The sequence below is a fragment of the Odocoileus virginianus genome, unplaced genomic scaffold (assembly GCF_023699985.2).
Source record: "Odocoileus virginianus isolate 20LAN1187 ecotype Illinois unplaced genomic scaffold, Ovbor_1.2 Unplaced_Contig_7, whole genome shotgun sequence".
Taxonomy (NCBI): Eukaryota; Metazoa; Chordata; class Mammalia; order Artiodactyla; family Cervidae; genus Odocoileus; species Odocoileus virginianus.
In genome coordinates this window covers 2,042,983-2,063,382 of record NW_027224324.1, presented here as the reverse complement: position 1 = coordinate 2,063,382, position 20,400 = coordinate 2,042,983, and the positions used below count along the sequence as shown (strand labels likewise).

The 20,400-nt window shown below is 42.4% G+C and overlaps 1 protein-coding gene across 4 annotated transcripts in view; it reads right to left on the bottom strand.

Annotated features, from left to right (window-relative positions):
• Window positions 1-19,732, bottom strand: part of PRDM5 (PR/SET domain 5) — a 257,926-nt gene extending 238,194 nt beyond the window's left edge. For 2 of the 4 annotated variants that reach the window (XR_011486377.1, XM_020916542.2), the window contains exon 1: window positions 19,502-19,721. Coding sequence is in view for 3 of the 4 variants with exons in the window: in XM_020916542.2 (XP_020772201.1) it covers window positions 19,502-19,594 (93 nt within the window). In the remaining variant the exon portion in view is untranslated. Of the gene's footprint in view, window positions 1-19,501 lie in introns of all 4 variants that reach the window. The other 2 variants (XM_070463856.1, XM_020916543.2) reach the window with 2 other exon arrangements.
• Between the last annotated feature and the right edge of the window lie 668 nt (window positions 19,733-20,400).

Sequence of the window (20,400 nt, the reverse complement as noted above, 5' to 3'; positions counted from 1 at the left end):
ACACGTGTACCCCAACGTCACTGCAGCACATCTCACAAGAGCTAGGACATGGAAGCAACCCAGATGTCCACCAACACATGAATGGATATGCAATCTGTGGTGCATACAGACAACAGAGTATTACTCAGTTATAAAAAATAATGCATTCAAGTCAGTTCTAATGAGGTGGATGAACCTAGAGCCTATTCTACAAAGTGAAGTCAGAGCAACACAAATACTGTCTATTACAGCATCCATACGAAATCTAGAAATATGGTACTGATGAAGCTATCTGCAAGGCAGGAGTGCAGACACAGACACACAGAACAGTGGAGAGAGACGACGGGGAGCACAGCATGGAAACGTGAACATTACCATGTGTGTAAGCAGGCAGCCAGGGAGAGTTCGCTGCGTGACACAGACAGCTCCGCTCTGTTCGGTGACAACCCAGAGGGCTCAGGTGTGCCGGGAACTGGGAGAGGCTCAGAGGCAGGGAGACGTGTGTGCCTGGGGCTGATTCGTGATGTGTGGCACAGGCCAACACAACACTGCCGAGCAACTGCCCTCCAACAATTGTATTTTCTTCTGTATTTTTCAATATTGTACAATTATGATCTTTGGTAATTATTAGTTACTCAACAACAGTTATGTTTTATGAGTATTGTTCAACTGTCATCGCCAAAAGAATGATACTCAGACATGTTCTTTCTATGAAACTTTATAAGCAATACAAAAATATATTTTTAAACAAATTAGATTAAGTAACACACCATTTCATCAAAGCTGGCAGGCAGGAAGATAAAAGCATCTCCAAGCTTGTACAGTAGCCAGAGGTTGGAGGGAGCAGTGGGTGACAGCAAGGAGAAGAGGGAAGTAATACAGAAATGAACATCCCACTGGGAAGAATCATGTTTTGTGGAGAAAATGGCTGAGTTCTAGCTATCAAATAAAAGTCAGGTGCATCTGATTATGAAAGGGGAAGAGTAAGTAAATCATCAAATAAAGGTATGAGTACCACTTAATAAGAGAGGGGAAAAGGATGAACAGTGACTTGGACAGCAAAAATAGGGAAAATTAAAATACAATAACAAGAAAGTAATGAGCATAAAGATGACAAGAATAAAAATCAGTTATATCAGTCATTACACTAAATATGAAGTTTAAAATCTCTTATTAAATAAAGAGATTATAAATCTCCATTATGAAATATAACCCAGCTACACATGATTACAAAAAGATAAAAGAAATAAAAAATTTATTAAACTGGGTAGACAAAAATATACAGATAAAAGAAAGAAAACAAAGGCAATGGTATATCAGACAAGGTTCAATTAATGGCTGAACTCACCAAAGAGAGTAAAACAGAACATTATGCAATGATATAAAGTATATGTATGAAGAACATAGAACTATAAGAAACCAACAGCATAAAAATATGAGAAATGCAAGAAGAACTTGAGCTGGAGATTTTAAAATATTTTTCAAAACTGATAGATTTGTTAAGTAATAAAAACAGTAAGTAAGAATATATAGAAATGCCATTAATGTTAAATTTTTCAAAGTTCAATATTCATCAAGGATTCACTCCTACCCTAAAATAAGAAAGGTTGATTAACTATAAAACACTTTTCTTGAGGATAGCACTAGGTTATCTACGGCAAATCATGAGGAGGATGCCCACTAGCATACAAGCAAGACATCAACTAACATTTTCAGTTTGCTAAGAATGCATGTAAAACAGCCTGCCTGTGTTAGAACTGCCGGCAGCCCCAGACCCAAGGGGAGCTCACGCTTACAGACTGCCTTCCAAGGACGTCTCCATATAAGGGAAGCTGGGGGACAGAAAGGAGGACAGACACGTCCAGTGGGCAGGCATCTAAGAGAACAGCAGCTGCTGCAAAACATGCTGCACCGTCTATCTCCCACCCTGACCTTTCTGCCCTGTAAGAAGAAGAGCAGCAAACTCTGTCACCTCCAAGACACAAGGAAAGATCCACGGCCACTAAAGGAGGGCAGGAGGCTCAGGAACCTATACCGCAACCCTCAAAGGACTCCTCCCATCGGGTGAGGGACAGGAAGCACCCTCCCACAAAACATCAACCACTGATGCAAGGCAAATGTTTGGCTCTCATGGGAAAGAGAGGAATGCTATGGAAATTCAACTCCCAGAGCTCAGGCTGATAAACCAACCCTAGATAAGAGTGAAGCTGAACCAAGACAGAGAACAGAGACCTCAAATAACCGCACAGCAGTCTACTACAGGGGAAGGGCAGAGCGTGCCGCTGGGTGGGAGGACACCTCTATGCTGCAGGCACTCAGGACAGAAGAAAACTGAGGCAGCTACAGACACTGAGAAAAACCTGAAGCACCACCGAAACACAAGGCAACTCCAGAGGAACCTGCAACCTGTGGTTCAGTGAGAGAAACAGAAACAACATAACGCAAACCCACCTATCTCCCACCCAGACTGATCCAAACTCCCCCACTAAGAACCAGACAAAACAAAAGCATAAATACTGCTTACTACACTCTTGATTGTTTCACATTACACTGGCATTCAAAAAAAAATTAAGAACATACAAGGAAGCAAAATCCTCAACAAAATTCCAGCAGACTCCAACAACACATTAAAAGGACCATACACCATGATCAAGTGGGATTCATCCCAGGGATGCAAAGATTCTTCAGTATATGCAAATCAATCAATGTGATACACCATATCAACAAACTGAAAGATAAAAACCATACGATCATCCAGAAAAAGCTTTTGACAAAATTGAACACCCATTTGATTTTTAAAAAACTCTCCAGAAAATACACATAGAAGGAACCCACCTCAAAATAATAAAAGCCATATACAACAAACCCACAACCAGTATTATTCTCAATGTTGAAAACGGAAAGCATTTCATCTACGATCAGGAACAAGACAAGGGTGCCCACTCTTGCCACTATTATTCAACATAATTTTGGAAGTTCTAGCCACAACAATCAGAAGAAAAAATAAATAAAAGGAATTCAGATCAGAAAAGAAGAAAAATCCTTACTAGATGCAGGTAACATGATACTACACATAGAAAACCCTAAGGATTCCACCAGAAAATTACTAGAGCTAATCAATGAATACAGTAAAGCCACAGGATATAAAATTAACATACAGAAATCCCTTGCACTCCTATGCACTAATAATGAAAAATGAGAAAGAGAAGTTAAGGAAACAATTCCCTTCAAAATGAAAAGAATAAAACACCTATGGATTAACCTACCTGAAGAGACAAAAGACCACTATGCAGAAAACTATTAAAAAAAAAAAACTGATAAAAGAAATCAAAGATGACATAAACAGACGGAGAGATATAACATTTTTGGATTGGAACAATCAATGTTGTGAAAATGACTACACTACCCAAAGTAATCTACAGATTCAAAGGAATCCCTATTAAACTACCAACGGTATTTTTCACGGAACAAGAACAAAGCAATTTCACAATTTATATGGAAACACAAAAGATCCCAAACAGCCAAAGCAGTCTTGAAAAAGAACGGCGCTGGAGGAATCAGCCTTCCCGACTTCAGACTGTCCTACAAGCTAGTCACTAAGACAGCGTGGTGCTGGCACAAGGACAGAAATACAGACAAACGGAACAAGGCAGAAAACCCAGAGACAAACCCACACATTTACGGGCACCTTAACTCTGACAAAGGAGGCAAGAATATACAGTGGAGAAAAGACAGCCTCTTCAGTAAGCAGTGCTGGGATTTCTGGACAGCTACATGTAAAAGAATGAAAGTAGAGCACTTTCTAACACCATATACAAAAATAAATTCAAAATGGACTAAAGATTTAAATGTAAGGCCAGGAACTATAAAGCTCTTAGAGGAAAACATAGGCGGTACACTTTTTGATATACATCACAGCAAAATACTTCTTGACCCACCTCCTAGAATGATGGAAAGAAAAACAAAAGTAAATAAATGGGAGTTAATTAAACTTAAAAGCTTTGCACAGCAAAGGAAACAATAAACAAGATTAAAAGACAACTCTCAGAATGGGAGAAAATAATTGCAAGTGAAACAATGACAAAGGATTAATTTCCAAAATATACAAGCAGCTCATGCAACTCAATACCAGAAAAACAAACAACTCAATCAAAAAATGGGCAGAAGACCTAAACAGACATTTCTCCAAAGAAGACATACAGATGGCCAACAAACACATGAAAAGATGCTCAACATCACTATCATTAGAGAAATGCAAATCAAAACTACAATGAGGTTATCACCTCACTGTCAGAATGACCATTATTAAAAATCTACAAACAATAAATGCTGGAGAAGGATGTGGAGAAAAGAGAACCCTCTTGCACTGTTGGTGGGAATGCAAACTGATACAGCCACTATGGAGAACATGTATGGAGATTCCTTAAAAAACTAGGAACAGAACTACCATATGACCCAACAATCCCACTGCTGGGCATATACTCTGAGAAAACCATAACAGAAAGAGACACATGTAGCCCAATGTTCACTGCAGTTCTTTTTACAATGCCTAGGACACAGGAAGGGCTCTTGAGAGTCCCTTGGACTACAAGGAGTTCAAACCAGTCAATCTTAGAGGAAATCAGTTCTGAATGTTCACTGGAAGGACTGATGCTGAAGCTGAAGCTCCAATACTTTGGCCACCTGATGCGAAGGGCTGACTCATTGGAAAAGACCCTGATGCTGGGAAAGATTGAGGGCAGGAGGAGAAGGGGATGACAGAGGATGAGATGGTTGGATGGCATCACCGACTCGATGGACATGAGTTTGAGTAAGCTCTGGGAGTTGGTGATGGACAGGGAGGCCTGGCGTGCTGCAGTCCACGGGGTCACAAAGAGTCAGACATGACTGAGCAACTGAACTGAACTGAGGACACAGACGCAACCTTGATGTCCACCAACAGATGAATGGATACAGAATCTGTGGTACATATATACAATGGAATATCACTCAGCTACAAAAAATGAATGCATCAGAGTCAGTTCTAGTGAGGTGGATGAACCTAAAGTCTATCACACAGAGTGAAGTAAATCAGAAAGAGGGAGCCCAATATTGTATATTAATGCACATATATGGAATCTAGAAAGATGGTACTGATGAGCCTATTTGCAGGGCAGCAATGGAGATGCAGACATAGAGAACAGACGTGGAGACACATGAGGGGGAAGGAGAGGGTGGGATGATTTGAGAGAACAGCATTGAAACACACACATTACCACATGTAGAACAGATGACCGGTGTGAGAGTTCAGTGCATGAAGCCAGTTCTCTGGGACAACCTAGAGGGACAGGGTAGGGAGGGAAGTGGCAGGGGGCGGGGGGGGGGATTCAGGATGGGGAAAGGGAACACATGTATATCTATGGCTGATTCATGTTGATGTATGGCCAAAAATATCACAATAGTATAAAATAATTATCCTCCAATTAAAATAATTTTAAAAAACAAAGAATGTCACGGAAACATACATTACCATATGTAAAACAGATAGCCAGTGGGACTTGGCTGTGTGACAGAGGAGCTCAGACCAGGGCTCTGTGACCACCGAGAGGGGTGGAACAGGGTGGCAGGCGGGAGGCAGGTGCAAGAAGGAGGGGACGTGTATACTTGTGCACAACTCATGCTGCGGCATAGCAGAGGCCGACACAATCCTGTAAAGCAACTGTCCTTCAATTAAAAAAAAAAAAAAAAAACAAACCAAAAAAAAACCATACAAGGAAGCAAGGAGAAAAAATACAGCCCATAGTGAAGAAACAGAGCAAGCAGCAGAATCAGATGAAAAAATGACAGATATTAGAACTATCAGATAAGCACTTTAACAGTGATTATGATTAATTTGTTAAATAATCTACTAGAAAAGGCAGATAACATGCAAGAATATAGTAGGTTTCAACTAAGACATGGAAGCTACAAAAGGGAATCCAGTGGAAATGCTAGAAATAAAAACCATGGTGCAAACATGAATGCCTTTGACACAATCACCAGGTAACTTGATGCACTGAGAAAAGCAGCAATACACTTGAAGGCAACAGAAATTACCTATTAAACCGAAACACAGAGTGGGGAAAAGGGGAAAATAAAGCACAACAAAGCATGTAAGAGCTGTGAGACAATACCATCAACTGGTCTGACATGCACGTAACTGGAGTCCCAGAAGAAGAAAGGAAGTTTGGGCCAGAAGTAATATTTGAAGGGAAAATGGCTAAGAATCTTCCAAAAATGATAAAAGATATCAAACTACACATAAAAGAAGCAATTTTTTTTTATTTTAAACACATCATATTCAAACTGCTAAAAGCCAAAGAAAACTAGAAAAATCTTAAAAGCAGAGGGGGAAAAAGAGAATGTGTGAAGAACATAACACTTTTATGTTATAACCTCTGGAAAGCAAACTTTTCAGAAATGTTTTAAGTCAAAAAAAGAACAAGTAATATCTTTAATATAATGAGAAAGAAAAAAACCTATCAATCTGGAGAGGATATCTTTCAAACACAAATGCAATACTTTTTTCAGAAAACGGAAACTGAGAAAACTCATTGCCATCAGACTTGTGATACAAAGAATGTTCAAAGGATGTGGTTCTCACATAAAGAATATGATACCACACAAAAACGTAATTCACAACAAAGAAATGATGAGCTCCAGAAACCAAAATAAAGGTGAATAACACAATCTTATTTTTTAATTGCTCTAAAAGATAATTGGTGGTATAAAGGGAAAAGAGTAAAAGTGTACTGTAAGGTTTATGACACACAAAACAGACAAAAATGATGTCGTAAAGGATGGGAAGGAGGAACTGCTGCTACAACAGCAGTTATCTCACTGCCTTTTTGACATCTGTTATCTAATAAACTTGTCAAAATCAACATGTCTTAAACCAAATTCCAGATCTCCCCCCTTCAAATCTGCCGCACCAAAATCTTCCCCAGCTCAGTTGCTGGCCAACAATCCAATCCTCCCAATTTCTCAGGCTAAAATCCTTGGAATCATCTTTGATCCTTACCTTTCTTTCACTTATCTCATCAGCACATTCTGTCTCCAAACTACACTTTCAACATTGCCAGCTTCTTGGTCTAAACCACCATCACCTCTCACATGGATTACTGCAGAAGAATCCTAACAAGTCTCCCAGTTCACTCTGAGGTCAACTATTCTCAACACAGCAGTCAAAGCGATCCTTGATAAACTCAAGTCAGATCACATCCCTCCTTGGCCTAAAACCCTGCCGTGGCTTCCTATTCCACTCAAAGTAGAGCCAACGGCTTCACAATAGCCCAAAAGGCCCTTCACGGTCTCTCTAGCCTCCTCTCCTAGTACCCAGCCCCCGACAAGACCATTCCAGCCTCACTGCTCTCCTTATCCCCTGAACACAGCAAGCCAAGTCTCATCTCAGGGCCTTCGCTCTGACTGCTGCCTTTCTTCCCGTCCTTTAAGTCACTGCCCATATTTCCCCTGCTCAGGGAGGATTACCTGGACCAATCACCTATTTAGAATAACATCCATCCACACATCCACACACTCTGTCAAGTCAACAATACCCAGCTCTTTTTCTTTTTTTCTGAAGGACTTTCAACATTTTAGCACAGTATAAAATGTTTGTAATTTTTCATTGTCAATTTCCTGTCCTAGCTCCCCTCACTAAAACACAAGCTAAGCAAGAGCCAGAATTTCTATTTTGTTCACTACTGCATTCCAAATAGCTGGTACAGATCTTAGCAATAAACATTTAGTGAATAATTGTGTAAAACAAGCCCCAAACAAATGAAAATTACATCACATCCCCCTTATAGAATATGTTATTAAAAATATTAGAGCCAAAGCAGATTACTTAGAGGGATCTCTATAAGCAACTGCTGAAATGGCAGATGATAAAATGAGTTCACTCTTTTCTCATTTTTGTAAAATAACTTTATGAAAGAGTGTGTATAGGTATGTGTCTATGCTAATGGAAATGAGCATGGATACAGCATTTTATCAGTATGAAGAAAAATAATTTTTAGTCTTTTTTAGTGAAAAAGGTATTTGGAAAGATCTGAGTTCAGATTCTGATTAATTCCCTTCTTGGGCTATAACCTTCCTCACAATCAGTTTGCTCATCTGTAAAACAAGGACTATAATGGCCCCCGTGCAGACTTAATGCAGGGTTAAATACAAGCCATGGAACACATCGAGTGCTTTTGGCACTCACCCTTTTGTCTCTAGCAACTAGCCCAGAGCCTAACAACTGCAGTTGCTCAATAAATATTTGCTGAAAGAATTAACTGAAGCTGTTACAATCACAAAAACCAACCAATATCTGAATCTATAATAACACCAAGAAATACAAAACTTCACTGAGTCACTTGTAGAGGGTGAATGTGAACACAGAAAAGAGATAGCACATATGGCAGGCATCAATGGTGACTATCTTCCCTCTGATTATGTTTCCAGGTTAGCTTTCACCAGCCACCAGGAACCTTAAACAAACGTCCACCGGCAGAATTTTAGCTGGGGCACAAAGACCCCTTATGATTTCCTCAGGAGAGTCACCTTCTAAGCTGATCAACAGAACACCTTATTCCACGAAACCTACTCATTTATTAACAAAGTGAGTTTTCCTCTGTGCTTTCACTACTTGACTTTTGGGGACCACAGAGATAATGGGTGTTTTTCCCTTTCCCATGTCTTTCTAACCCTACACAACTTGCCTGTTTTTATTTTTAGCTTCCTGTATTTTCACAAACATAAGATTTAAATATCAGAGATTTTTCTCTGGATTTTACCTTACCAAAAGTCTCCACTACAAAGCCCTCAAAGAGAACCGCGGTGCCAGCCTTCGCCCGAGGGAGATGCCCCTGCGGAGGAGCAGGAGTCTGTGAGGCAGCTGTGGGTAGCAGGGCTCCAGGCAAAGCTCACCCCGGCTTCCGCGTCCTCATCTGTCAGATGAGCATGTGCAAGCTGGGCTCCCTCTGACATCCTTCTCAACACCATCACTTAGAGCGTGGTCAGAATCTATTCTTCCTCCTCCTTCTAATGTGCATACGCTCTCTTCCTCTATATAAGAGAACCAGTCACTCGGGTTGCACTGCGTGAATGCCAACCTTGTTGACCTCTGCCAGAATCAACACTGAACACAAGGCAGAACAGTCATCAATATGGTAGATGTGCAATGTGGACATTTCATTGGGACCAGTAGTTGAGGGATACTTCACTGCAAAACGTTCCATATAACACAGACAAGAACTACACTGTGGAGCTATGGCAGAGTGTATAATGTGTGTGTACGCTAAGCCACTTCAGTCATACCTGACTTTTTGAAACTGTAGCCTGCTCTGTCCATGGAATTCCCCAGGCAAGAATACTGGAGTGGGTTGCCATTTCCTTCTCCAGGGGATCTTCCCGGACCCGGGGATCGAACCCGTGTCTCCTGCACTGGCAGGTGGGATTCTCTACCACTGAGCCATCTGGGAAGCCCATGTAGCCTTCAGAAAACTGCAAAATTCAAGGAAGTAAACTCTCTTTGGAGCCTCCAGAAGGAACCAGGCCTGACCACCCATTTTAGATTTATATTCTCCAGAATAGAAAAGAATAAATTTCTCTTGTTTTAAGCCAGATAATCTGCCACAGTTGCAGAAGGAAATTAACACTGTACCTCAGCACTACCAAAACGGATGCAGGTCCATCTGTGGAAGAGCAAAGTTTACCTGTGTTAGTACGCTTCACTCTTCTCTCAACCCTATGAAGTAGATATTGTTACTGTACCCATTCTCAGATGAAGAAATTGAGGCAAAAAGCAGTTGGCCAGTGTGACTCATTAAGTATTGCCTGGGTGACAGAGTAAACGGTGGACCCATGATATTAATGTCAGTGAGTCTGACCCGATCTGGTGCTCTTGATCGGTTTGGAGTTGAATGATTTGTAGGTAGAATTACTGACAGTCCTTTAAAGATCAGACCTCGGGACATACCTTATTTCAGGAGGAAGCTGGGGGACTGCCCCGGGGTTCAGGGGCACAGGCTGCCACTCCGGAACCCCTTAGGCAAAAGAGCAGTGATGAGAGGGATGGAAGCCAGGAACTGAGCTATTTATTCCAGAGGGGGCAACTCGTTGCAGCTAGTGTGTACCACGTTAAGGAGACCTCAGCCTCATCAATGCTCTTAACTGCTTCTACCAGAATTAGGGGCCCAAAATATGAGAAAGATACTATACTCACTTCACTTGTATTTGGTTATTTTCTTTTTCTGCTTGTCTTCAGCTTTCCTTTCAGTCTTTAGTTCTTTTTAGAAATACAAAGCCCACTCAGCTATGCTAAGGGCATGCAAGTTAATGGGCTTCTACATATAAAGGAAAACAACTACGCATCAGAAGATAAGGCCAGGCAGGCTTTAGCCTGCTAATGAAGAAGGAATCAGAAAGGAGAAAAAAAATTTTAAGTCTACATTAGGACAACTGAAAATTTTGACAAGAAATGATCATTGAGGAAATATGTAATCTATACACTGGGGATAATAGTAAACCCCTGAAGAATGTTACACAATAAAATAACAACACAAGTGCATAGTAAACAAAAAAACAAGCAGAATTCAAAATGTGTGATTGTGTGCGACAGTCCCAGGCGGGCCCACAGGCTCCAAGGTACAAGGTGACACTTCAGTGGAGATGTTTAACAACTTCCTCGGTCTGAAATAAGGTATGTCACGAGGTCTAACCTTCAATGAACTGTTTCCATTTTATTTTCAGTAATTCTACCTACAAATCATTCAACTCCAAACTGATTAAGAGCACCAAATCAGGTCAGACTCACTGAAATTACTATCATGGATCCACCATTTACTCTGTCACCCAGGCAATACTTAACAAGTCACACTGGCCAACCATTTTTTGCCTTAATTTCTTTATCTGAGAATGGGTACAGTAACAATATCTACTTCATAGGGTTGAGAGAAGAGTAAAACGTATTAACATAGCCAAACTTAAAGTGCTTAATAAAAATACAATAATAATGTGACCTCATTAATTCAACTCCATAAGGCCTTCTTTGATTCCCCCAGCGCTTTCTGATGACTTACTATAACGACCACTGGGGTTTCTCCCTCTTAACTACTTTTTTTTTTAATTTATTTATTTTTTATTAAAGGATAATTGCTTTACAGAATTTTGCTGCTTTCTGTCAAACCTCAACATGAATCAGCCATAGGTATACACATGTCCCCTCCCTCTTGAAACTCCCTCCCATCTCCCTCCCCATCTCACCCCTCTAGGTTGATACAGAGACCCTGTTTGTTTCCTAGCCACACAGCAAATTCCCGTTGGCTATCTATTTTACATATGGTAATGTAAGTTTCCATGTTACTCTTTCCATACATCTCACCCTCTCCTCCCCTCTCACCATGTCCATAAGTCTATTCCCTATGTATGTTTCTCTACTATTGCCCTGTAAATTCTCAGTACCATTTTTTCTAGATTCTGCATGTATGTGCTAGAATATGGTATTTATCTTTCTCTTTCTGACACACTTCACTCTGTATAATAGGCTCTATGTTCATCCACCTCATTAGAACTGACTCAAATGCATTTCTTTTATGGCTGAGTAATATTCCATTGTGTATATGTACCACAACTTCTTTATCCATTCATCTGCTGATGGACATCTAGGTTGCTTCCATGTTCTAGCTATTGTAAATAGTGCTGCAATGAACAATGGGATACATGTGTCTCTTTCAATTTTGGTTTCCTCAGGGTATATGCCTAGGAGTGGGATTGCTGGGTCATATGGTGGTTTTATTCCTAGTTTTTTTAAGAATCTCCATACCATCTTCCATAGTGGCTGTATCAATTTACATTCCCACCAACAGTGCAAGAGTGTTCCCTTTTCTCCACACCCTTTCCAGCATTGTTATTGTTTGTAGACTTTTTGATGAGGGCCATTCTGACCAGTGTGAGGTGATATCTCATTGTAGTTTTGATTTGCATTTCTCTAATAATGTGATGTTGAGCATCTTTTCATGTGTTTTTAGCCATCTGTATGTCTTCTTTGCAGAAATGTCTGTTTAGGTCTTTCTCCCACTTTTTGATTGGGTTGTTTGCTTTTCTGGTATTGAGTTGTATGAGTTGCTTGTATTTTGGAAATTAATCCTTTGTCAGTTGTTTCATTTGCTATTATTTTCTCCCATTCTGAGGGTTTTTTCACCTTGCTTATAGTTTCATTTGCTGTGCAAAAGCTTTTAATCAGATCCCACTTGTTTACTTTTGTTTTTATTTCCATTACTCTTGGAAGTGGATCATAGAGGATCTTGCTTTATGTCATTGAGTGTTCTGCCTATGTTTTCCTCTAAGAATTTTATAGTTTCTGGTCATACATTAGGTCCTTAATCCATTTTATCTTTGTGTACGGTGTTAGAAGGAGAAGGAAATGGCACCCCACTCCAGTACTCTTGCCTGGAAAATCCCATGGATGGAGGAGCCTGGTGGGCTACAGTCCATGGGGTCCCAAAGAGTCGGACACAACTGAGTGACTTCACTTTCACTTTTCACTTTCATGCATTGGAGAAGGAAATGGCAACCCACTCCAGTGTTCTTGCCTGGAGAATCCCAGGGATGGAGGAGCCTGGTGGGCTGCCATCTATGGGGTCGCACAGAGTTGGACACGACTGAAGCAACTTAGCAGCAGCAAAAGCATGGTGTTAGGAAGTGTTCTAATTTCATTCTTTTACATGTAGCTGTCCAGTTTTCCCAGCACCATTTATTGAAGAGGCTGTCTTTGCCCATTGTATATTCTTGCCTCCTTTGTCAAAAATAAGGTACCCATAGGTGCATGGGTTTATTTCTGGGCTTTCTATCTTGTTCCATTGGTCTGTTTTTGTGCCAGTACCACACTGTCTTGATGACTGTAGCTTTGTAGTATAACCTGAAGTCGGGAAGCGTGATTCCTCCAGCTCCATTCTCCTTGCCCAGACTAAAAATTACTGTAATTCTGTTCCCTAAAGCAGTGCCCAGCAAAATCAATCCATACACACCATGTAAATTTGGACATTTGATACATTAAAAATGTATTTTTTAAAATTCTGTATTTCCATTTTCCCAACAAGGCTGTAAGTCCCAGAGTATGGAAAAAGAAACTCTTTTTATCAACAGTGTTTAGTGCACTGTCCTATTTCTATTTGATGCTTAGCCAGGGCTGGTTGCTTTTGATGTACTTTTACCAACATATTCTACAACTGAAGTACCATTTCCAACATAGTAGACTTCACATGAGAGCAAACAGCACCAAGGCAAGTTGGCACCAACTGGTCAGGCCAAAAACTGAGTCATCCAAGATTCTCCTTCAATGATGGGCCTCATTCAACCCACTGGAAGATTCTAGCTGGTTTTGTTTTATTTAACCTCTCAACTATACCTCGAAGCCAAACAATTTCCTCTATCCTCAGTTCGACCCTAGTTCAGACTCACTGGCATATTTCCCTGCACATTCTTCTAGCTAGCTCAGCTCCTTCATGTTTCAGGCAGATGTCACCTCCTCTGAGAGGTCTTCCCTGCCAGCATGCCTAAAGTACAGGGCTCCACCTCTATTTACTCCCTAATGCGTCATCCTGTGTTTGGCTTTCATTTAACACATACTGTAATTATTTTGGAAACTTCCCCTTCTGTACCTGCTTACTGCCTCTCTTCCCACACAAGAAGACAAGCTCCATGTGAACAAAGACCTTGCCTTTTTTGCCAACCTATATATCCCCAAGACCTAGGACAGTGCCTGCCACAACTGAAAGATTCAATGACTAAGAATCAGAAGGGAAGACAGGAAAACCAACGGCCTGCAACAAACCCCAAGGAAGCAAAGACTGGCAGTGGCATATCTGCCACCCTAACCCTCTGCATAAAGTCACAGAACCTGAAAGCGCAGAGGAATCTTATTACTTACCTTTCCATTTTCTGAGTTCAAACACAAAATCAAACACACCACTCTCTGGTTAATCACACAATCTGGCAATGGAAAACATAGTCATGATACAAAAAATGCATTATAGTGAGCTGTTTACATAACTTTTTATCATATGTTTATTTACTGTATTAGCTTGGAATACCTAACATTAACTTTAATCTGAATAATAACTTAGAATTTTACATCTTTTTTGCAACATCAAACTGTTCATGAGATTAACACTTAACAAGCACTTAGAACAGGGTCTGGCAAGCTAAAGTGTTAAATTTACTTTTTCTTATTATATTTTTCATTAGCAAACTGCAATGAGTACAAGTGCGAATGAACTCAGTCTGCTTTTTTCTACTCTAGGACTTTCCAACAAACTTGAATCCATTCCTTCTCTCAAAAGCAATAATGGCTCACATAGAAATATCTAACAAACGACCCTCTCTTCATTCAATCTCTAATTTCCATGATGGTAAGAAAAGGGGCTTTCCAGATGGCTCAGTAGTAAAGAATATGCTTGCCAAGCAAGAGACACAGGTTTAATCCCCAGGTCTGGAAGATCTTCTGGAGAAGGAAATGGCAGTATTCTTGCCTGGGAAATCCCATGGACAGAGGAGCCTGGTAGGCTACTTTCCATGGGGTGGCAAAACAGGGGGACACGACCTAGCAAATAAACAACAAGAAAAGGAAAGGGCATTCCATAATGGCCAAAAAAGAAAAACAAGTTCCTTCCATTTCTTCTTCTTCTTATCATTTTATCGACTTTATAGCCAAAAAAAAAAAAAAAAAAAGTGGGGGGTGTGGTGCAGACAGCAACAGCAGCAGTACCAAGCCTACAAAAACAAGACAACTGCCAAGGAAAAACCTAGGAGAACAAAGGTGGAACCAGGGTATTAGGTGACTTGGCTGCAGAGACCCCCCCCCACTCTCGGAAACACCACACAAAAAGGGATGGGTCTAGAAAAGGATCAAAGGATCCAATTGGTAAGGGAATTCCAGATCAGTATGATAGATGCACTGCGAATAGGAAGTCTAGCAAAATCCCCCAAGATCAGTACAGGTCTACAATAAGATTTTCTGAAATCAACATATGACTTAAACTGCAATTTTTAAAAAATAATAATTATTATGCAAGAATTAGTTCAGTTCAGTCACTCAGTCATGTCTGACTCTTTGTGACCCCATGGACTGCAGCACACCAGGCCTCCCTGTCCATCACCAACTCCCGGAGTTTACTCAAACTCATGTCCATTGAGTCGGTGATGCCATCCAACCATCTCATCTGCTGTAATCCCCTTCTCCACCAGCCTTCAATCTTCCCCAGCATTAGGGTCTTTTCAAATGAGTCAGTTCTTCGTATCAGGTGGCCAAAGTATTGGAGTTTCAGCTTCAACATTAGTCCTTCCAATGAATATTCAGGACTGACTTCCTTTAGGATGAACTGGTTGGATCTCCTTGCAGTTCAAGGAACTCTCAAGAGTCTTCTCCAATACCACAGTTCAAAAGCATCAATTCTTCAGCGCTCAGCTTTCTTTAGAGTCCAAGTCTCACATCCATATATGACTTCTGGAGAAACCATAGCCTTGACTAGATGGACCTTTGTTGGCAAAGCAATGTCTCTGCTTTTGAATATGCTGTCTAGGTTGGTCATAGCTTTTCTTCCAAGGAGCAAGCGTCTTTTAATTTCATGGCTGCAGTCACCATCTGCAGTGATTTTGGAGCCCAAGAAAATAAAAGTCTGTCACTGTTTCCCCATCTATTTGCCATGAAGTAATGGGACCAGATGCCATGATCTTAGTTTTCTGAATGTTGAGCTTTAAGCCAACTTTTTCACTCTCATCTTTTGCTTTCATCAAGAGGCTCTTTAAGTCTTCTTTGCTTTCTCCCATAAGGGTGGTGTCATCTGCATATCTGAGGTTATTGATATTTCTCCTGGCAATATATCTTGTGATTCCAGCTTGTGCTTCCTCGAGCCCAGTGTTTCTTATGATGTACTCTGAATACAAGTTAAATAATCAGGGTGACAATATACAGCTTTGACATATTCCTTTCACTATTTGGTACCAGTCTGTTGCTCCATGTCCAGTTCTAACTGTTGCTTCCTGGCCTGCATACAGATTTCTCAAGAGCCAGGTCAGGTGATCTGGTATTCCAATCGCTTGAAGAATGTTCCACAGTTTGTAGTGATCCAAACAGTCAAAGGCTTTGGCATAGTCAGTAAAGCAGAAATAGATATTTTTCTGGAACTCTCTTGCTTTTTCGATGATCCAATGGATGCTGGCAATCTGACCTCTGGTTCCCCTGCCTTTTCTAAAACCAGTTTGAACATCTTGAAGTTCACGGTTCACGTATTGCTGAAGCCTGGCTTGGAGAATGTTGAGCATTACTTTACTAGTGTGTGAGATGAGTGCAATTGTGCAGTAGTTTGAGCATTCTTGAGCACTGGAACGAAAATTGACCTTTTCCAGTCCTGAGGCCACTGCTGCATTTTCCAAATCTGCTGGCATACTGAGTGCAGTACTTTCACAGCATCAACTTTTAGGATTTCAAATAGCACAACTGGAATTCCATCACCTCCACTAGCTTTGTTCATAGTGATGTTTCCTAAGGCCTGCTTGACTTCACATTCCAGGATGTCTGGCTCTAGGTGAGTGATCACACCATCGTGATCATCTGGGTCACGAAGATCTTTTTTGTACAGTTCTTCTGTGTATTCTTGCCACCTCTTCTTAGTATCTTCTGCTTCTGTTAGGTCCGTACCATTTCTGTCCTTTATTGAGCCCATCTTTGCATGAAATGTTCCCTTGGGATCTCTAATTCTCCTGAAGAGATCTCTAGTCTTTCCCATTCTATTATTTTCCTCTATTTCTTTGCACTGATCACTGAGGAAGGCTTTCTTATCTCTCCTTTCTATTCTTTGGAACTCTGCATTCAAATGGGTATATCTTTCCTTTTCTCCTTTGCTTTTGGCTTCTCTTCTTTTCACAGCTATTTATAAGGCCTCTGCAGATGGCCATTTTGCTTTTTTGCATTTCTTTTTCTTGGGGATGGTCTTGATCCCTGTCTCCTGTACAATGTCATGAACCTCTGTCCATAGTTCTTCAGGCACTCTATCAGATCTAATCCCTTGAATCTATTTCTCACTTCCACTGTATAATCATAAGGGATTTGATTTAGGTCATACCTGAATGGTCTAGTGGTTTTCCCTACTTTCTTCAATTTAAGTCTGAATTTGGCAATAATAACATGCAAGCATACATGCTATGAAAGTGTACTAAAACATCTATAACTTCCCACTTAAAAACCTAAAATTAGATTCCAAAATTTGTTCAGAAAGAACAAAAGCCTTCTAAGTAAGATCCTTAATACAGCTGCTAAAATATTTTTTCCTCAGATCCTTTTATTAAAGACTAGAGTTGAACCTAGTACAAGGTTACCTGAAAAGTATTTAAGCATCAGGAAACTATATGCAAACAGGTAAGGGATGCACCGATATTCAGCTTTAGCTTCATAGCACAGCTAAAATCTGCCATTCAGCTTCAGCTTTAGACCAGTTTTTGCAAGGCAAAGGAGCTGAAACCTAAAAGGTCATTTCTGGCATCAATGAACGTGCCCATGATCAATTACCTTATGACTGAGTATCTTGTGATCACAACTAAACTTTGTCACGAACAGTATATGATTTGAACTTATTGCAAACATCTGCAGATTCACTTGAAATACAGGTTAAGAATTCTAATTATGACCTAGATGAAACCATGTGTTTTACATGGTGAACTTACATAAACTAAGAAAACATAATATCTGTAAATACTGAGGTAATAAAATGCAGAAATATATAATTTTGGAAGCTGTTCACTCTATACCACAAAATAATTTAAAACTTCCAAATAATTCTTGGAAAAATAATTTGGAATAAAAATATCAAAAGAACATGTATCAGCCAGCTCTTTCTAGAAATCTTAGTAAGGCAAAATAAGGATAATTTAGTAAGTGTAATATCTCTACAATTTTAGTATATTACTAGATCCCTAGGGTCCCAAGAGTCGGACACGACTTAGCAATTAAACCACCACCATTAAACTAATGTTTAAGAACTGTGCTTTTTAAGTACTTACATTCAGTACTGAGACCGTCAAGAAAAAGCCACTTGGGAATTTTCATGTCTTGTGAGAAAATTAAAAGCAGAATCTCAACTTCTGCTGTGAAAGAGCAGAAGTTTACTGTTTGGGCAAAAACACCTATTCAGATAAGTGCTGATACCTGCTTTTCACCTTGGAGCATTCTCCCCAGCCTCCTATTTAAAAGAGTAAATAGGGGGTCTATCACTCCAAGCTTTACCCTGGGTGTTGCTCACCCGCCCTGCTGTCAGTGAAGGCTTTCTGTGCGCCTCCCTTCTCCCGCTCCTTAGGTTAGGGGGTGAGGAAAACTCATACTCAAATGAAAGGCATCCCTGGGTCTCAGGTGCATCTTGCGAAGCTCCTGTTAGCCCACCTTCACAGAACAAACCTGCTCTCCCCCAAACCTCACCCCTAACAGAGTTGGGGTGACGGGTGATGGGAAGATGGCAGAAAAAGACCTGAAAACAACTTGGGCTTTGGATCAAGAAGCAAGGGGCTTGCAGCCTAACTCACTAACTCAGCAGGAAATTTAACCTCCAAGTCCTTCTGTTTTCTTCTCTCCTGCACGCAGATTAAGACTGTTCTCGCAGGAGTGTCACTCCAGCGAAGCTACCCACAGAGATAAAACAGCACGTACGGGCCCCAGCACCAAGTAGCTGCTCAGTAAACGCTGGCTCTCACTGTCCTGCACACTTGAGCGCTGCCTCCACGGTTTGTGATATCATCTATCCTCCGGAATGGCGGCTGGAACACACTCTCACCAGATACAAAGGCTTGGCATTTTCCCGTAATCTCTCCTAAGCGTTTGCTTTCAACCTCCAGCACTTCCAGGCCATTCCCTGACAGCCACCGGCTTGTGCCGGTCCTACTCACGTGTCTCTAAACTTCTGGATGGAGAGAGGGAGGAAAAATTCTGAAAACCTGAGAGAAAAGGGCCGAGAGTCAAACCTTATCTAGATGGCCCCTCCCAGAACTCACACTGCACATTCTGAAAAGAGGGGAAGAACTGCTGGATGCCAGAAGGAGATGCTGAGGCCTGCGGGAACGCGGCGCTGTGGGCGGCGCCCCCACCCCCATCCATGCCCACCGGGAAAGCGGGGCGCTTCTGGTCACACTTCCACATCCTGAAGCAAGTAAGCGTTGGCGGGGCTGCGTGCGCGCCCGGACGACAGCCGCCCGCGCGCGCCTCTGCCAGCGCCAGGACACAGCCCCCGCCGGGCCGCGGCGGTGGGAGGCAGCATCCCGCCTCACTTCCTGCGGCGGAGGAAAGACATCTTGCTGCAGGGCGGCCGGCGGCGCGGCACCTACGTGGCGGCGCCGCCTCGGGAGGAGCGGGACTCGGAAGCCGCCCCAGCTCCCCGCGGGGCTCCCGAAGAGAGGCGGCGCGCGCGGAGCCCGCGGCTGAGGGGCGCGCGGGGCGGCGGGAGCGGGGGCGCGCAGGCCGCCGCGGGTCACCCACCTTCCTCACGCGGCGGGCCGTGTAGAGCCCCATGCCGTCCTGAACGCGGGAGGACTTCAGGGAGAACCTGTCCGGCACGTACATGCCCAGCATGTTCGCGCCGCGCCGCCGCCGCCCTCAGCGCCGGCCCCGGGGACTTGGGGTGCCGGGGCGGCGGGGAGAGGCCGGCGGGCGGGGAGGAAATGGAGCCTCCCTCGCAGAATCCCCACCTCCCTCCGACTCCAGGATCCCCCGCGGCGCGGCCCCTCCTCGTCCCGGGTCCGGCTCGGCCGCGAGCGGCGGAGGCCACGGCGGGCGCGGGGGCGCAGGGACGCCGCGCGCTGATTGGCCCGAAGTTAGCGGCCCGCACCCGCGCCCGGCACGGAGCCTCGAACCCGGAGGCCGGGGAGCCGACCCGCCCGCCCGCGCGCTGCGCCCGGCGGCGCGACGTGCCCCCCCTTCTCCACCTCTGGGGTTTGACTCCGAACTAGGGCTCCCAGTCAGGGGATGTTACACTCCAGAGGCAAAACTGAATGGGTCTTGACAGAGCTGGGGCCATCCTCCAAAACAACTGTACAAGTTTCAGGCCGAAAGCACACTTACTGCCTGACTACTGAGAGCAGTACCTGAGGTCTAGGAAATTGCAGCCTTTTTACCTGTGAGGTCCGCATCTTTGCTTTACTTCATGCTTATTTCAGAGGCTTAAACTCGTAGGGGACTAATGAATACGTTCATTAACCTTCAGAAAAAGGCGTATACGCAAGTAATCCATTTCAAGTTGACTCGAAATTTGTTGTGAACAACTGAAGTAACATTTAAATCCAGTAGAAATTAGTTAGCTTATGGTGTCCTAATCCCTGGGAATTTCTTACACTTCCAAAGGTAAACTATCCCCGCGTCTTCTCTTCCTGGAAAATCAC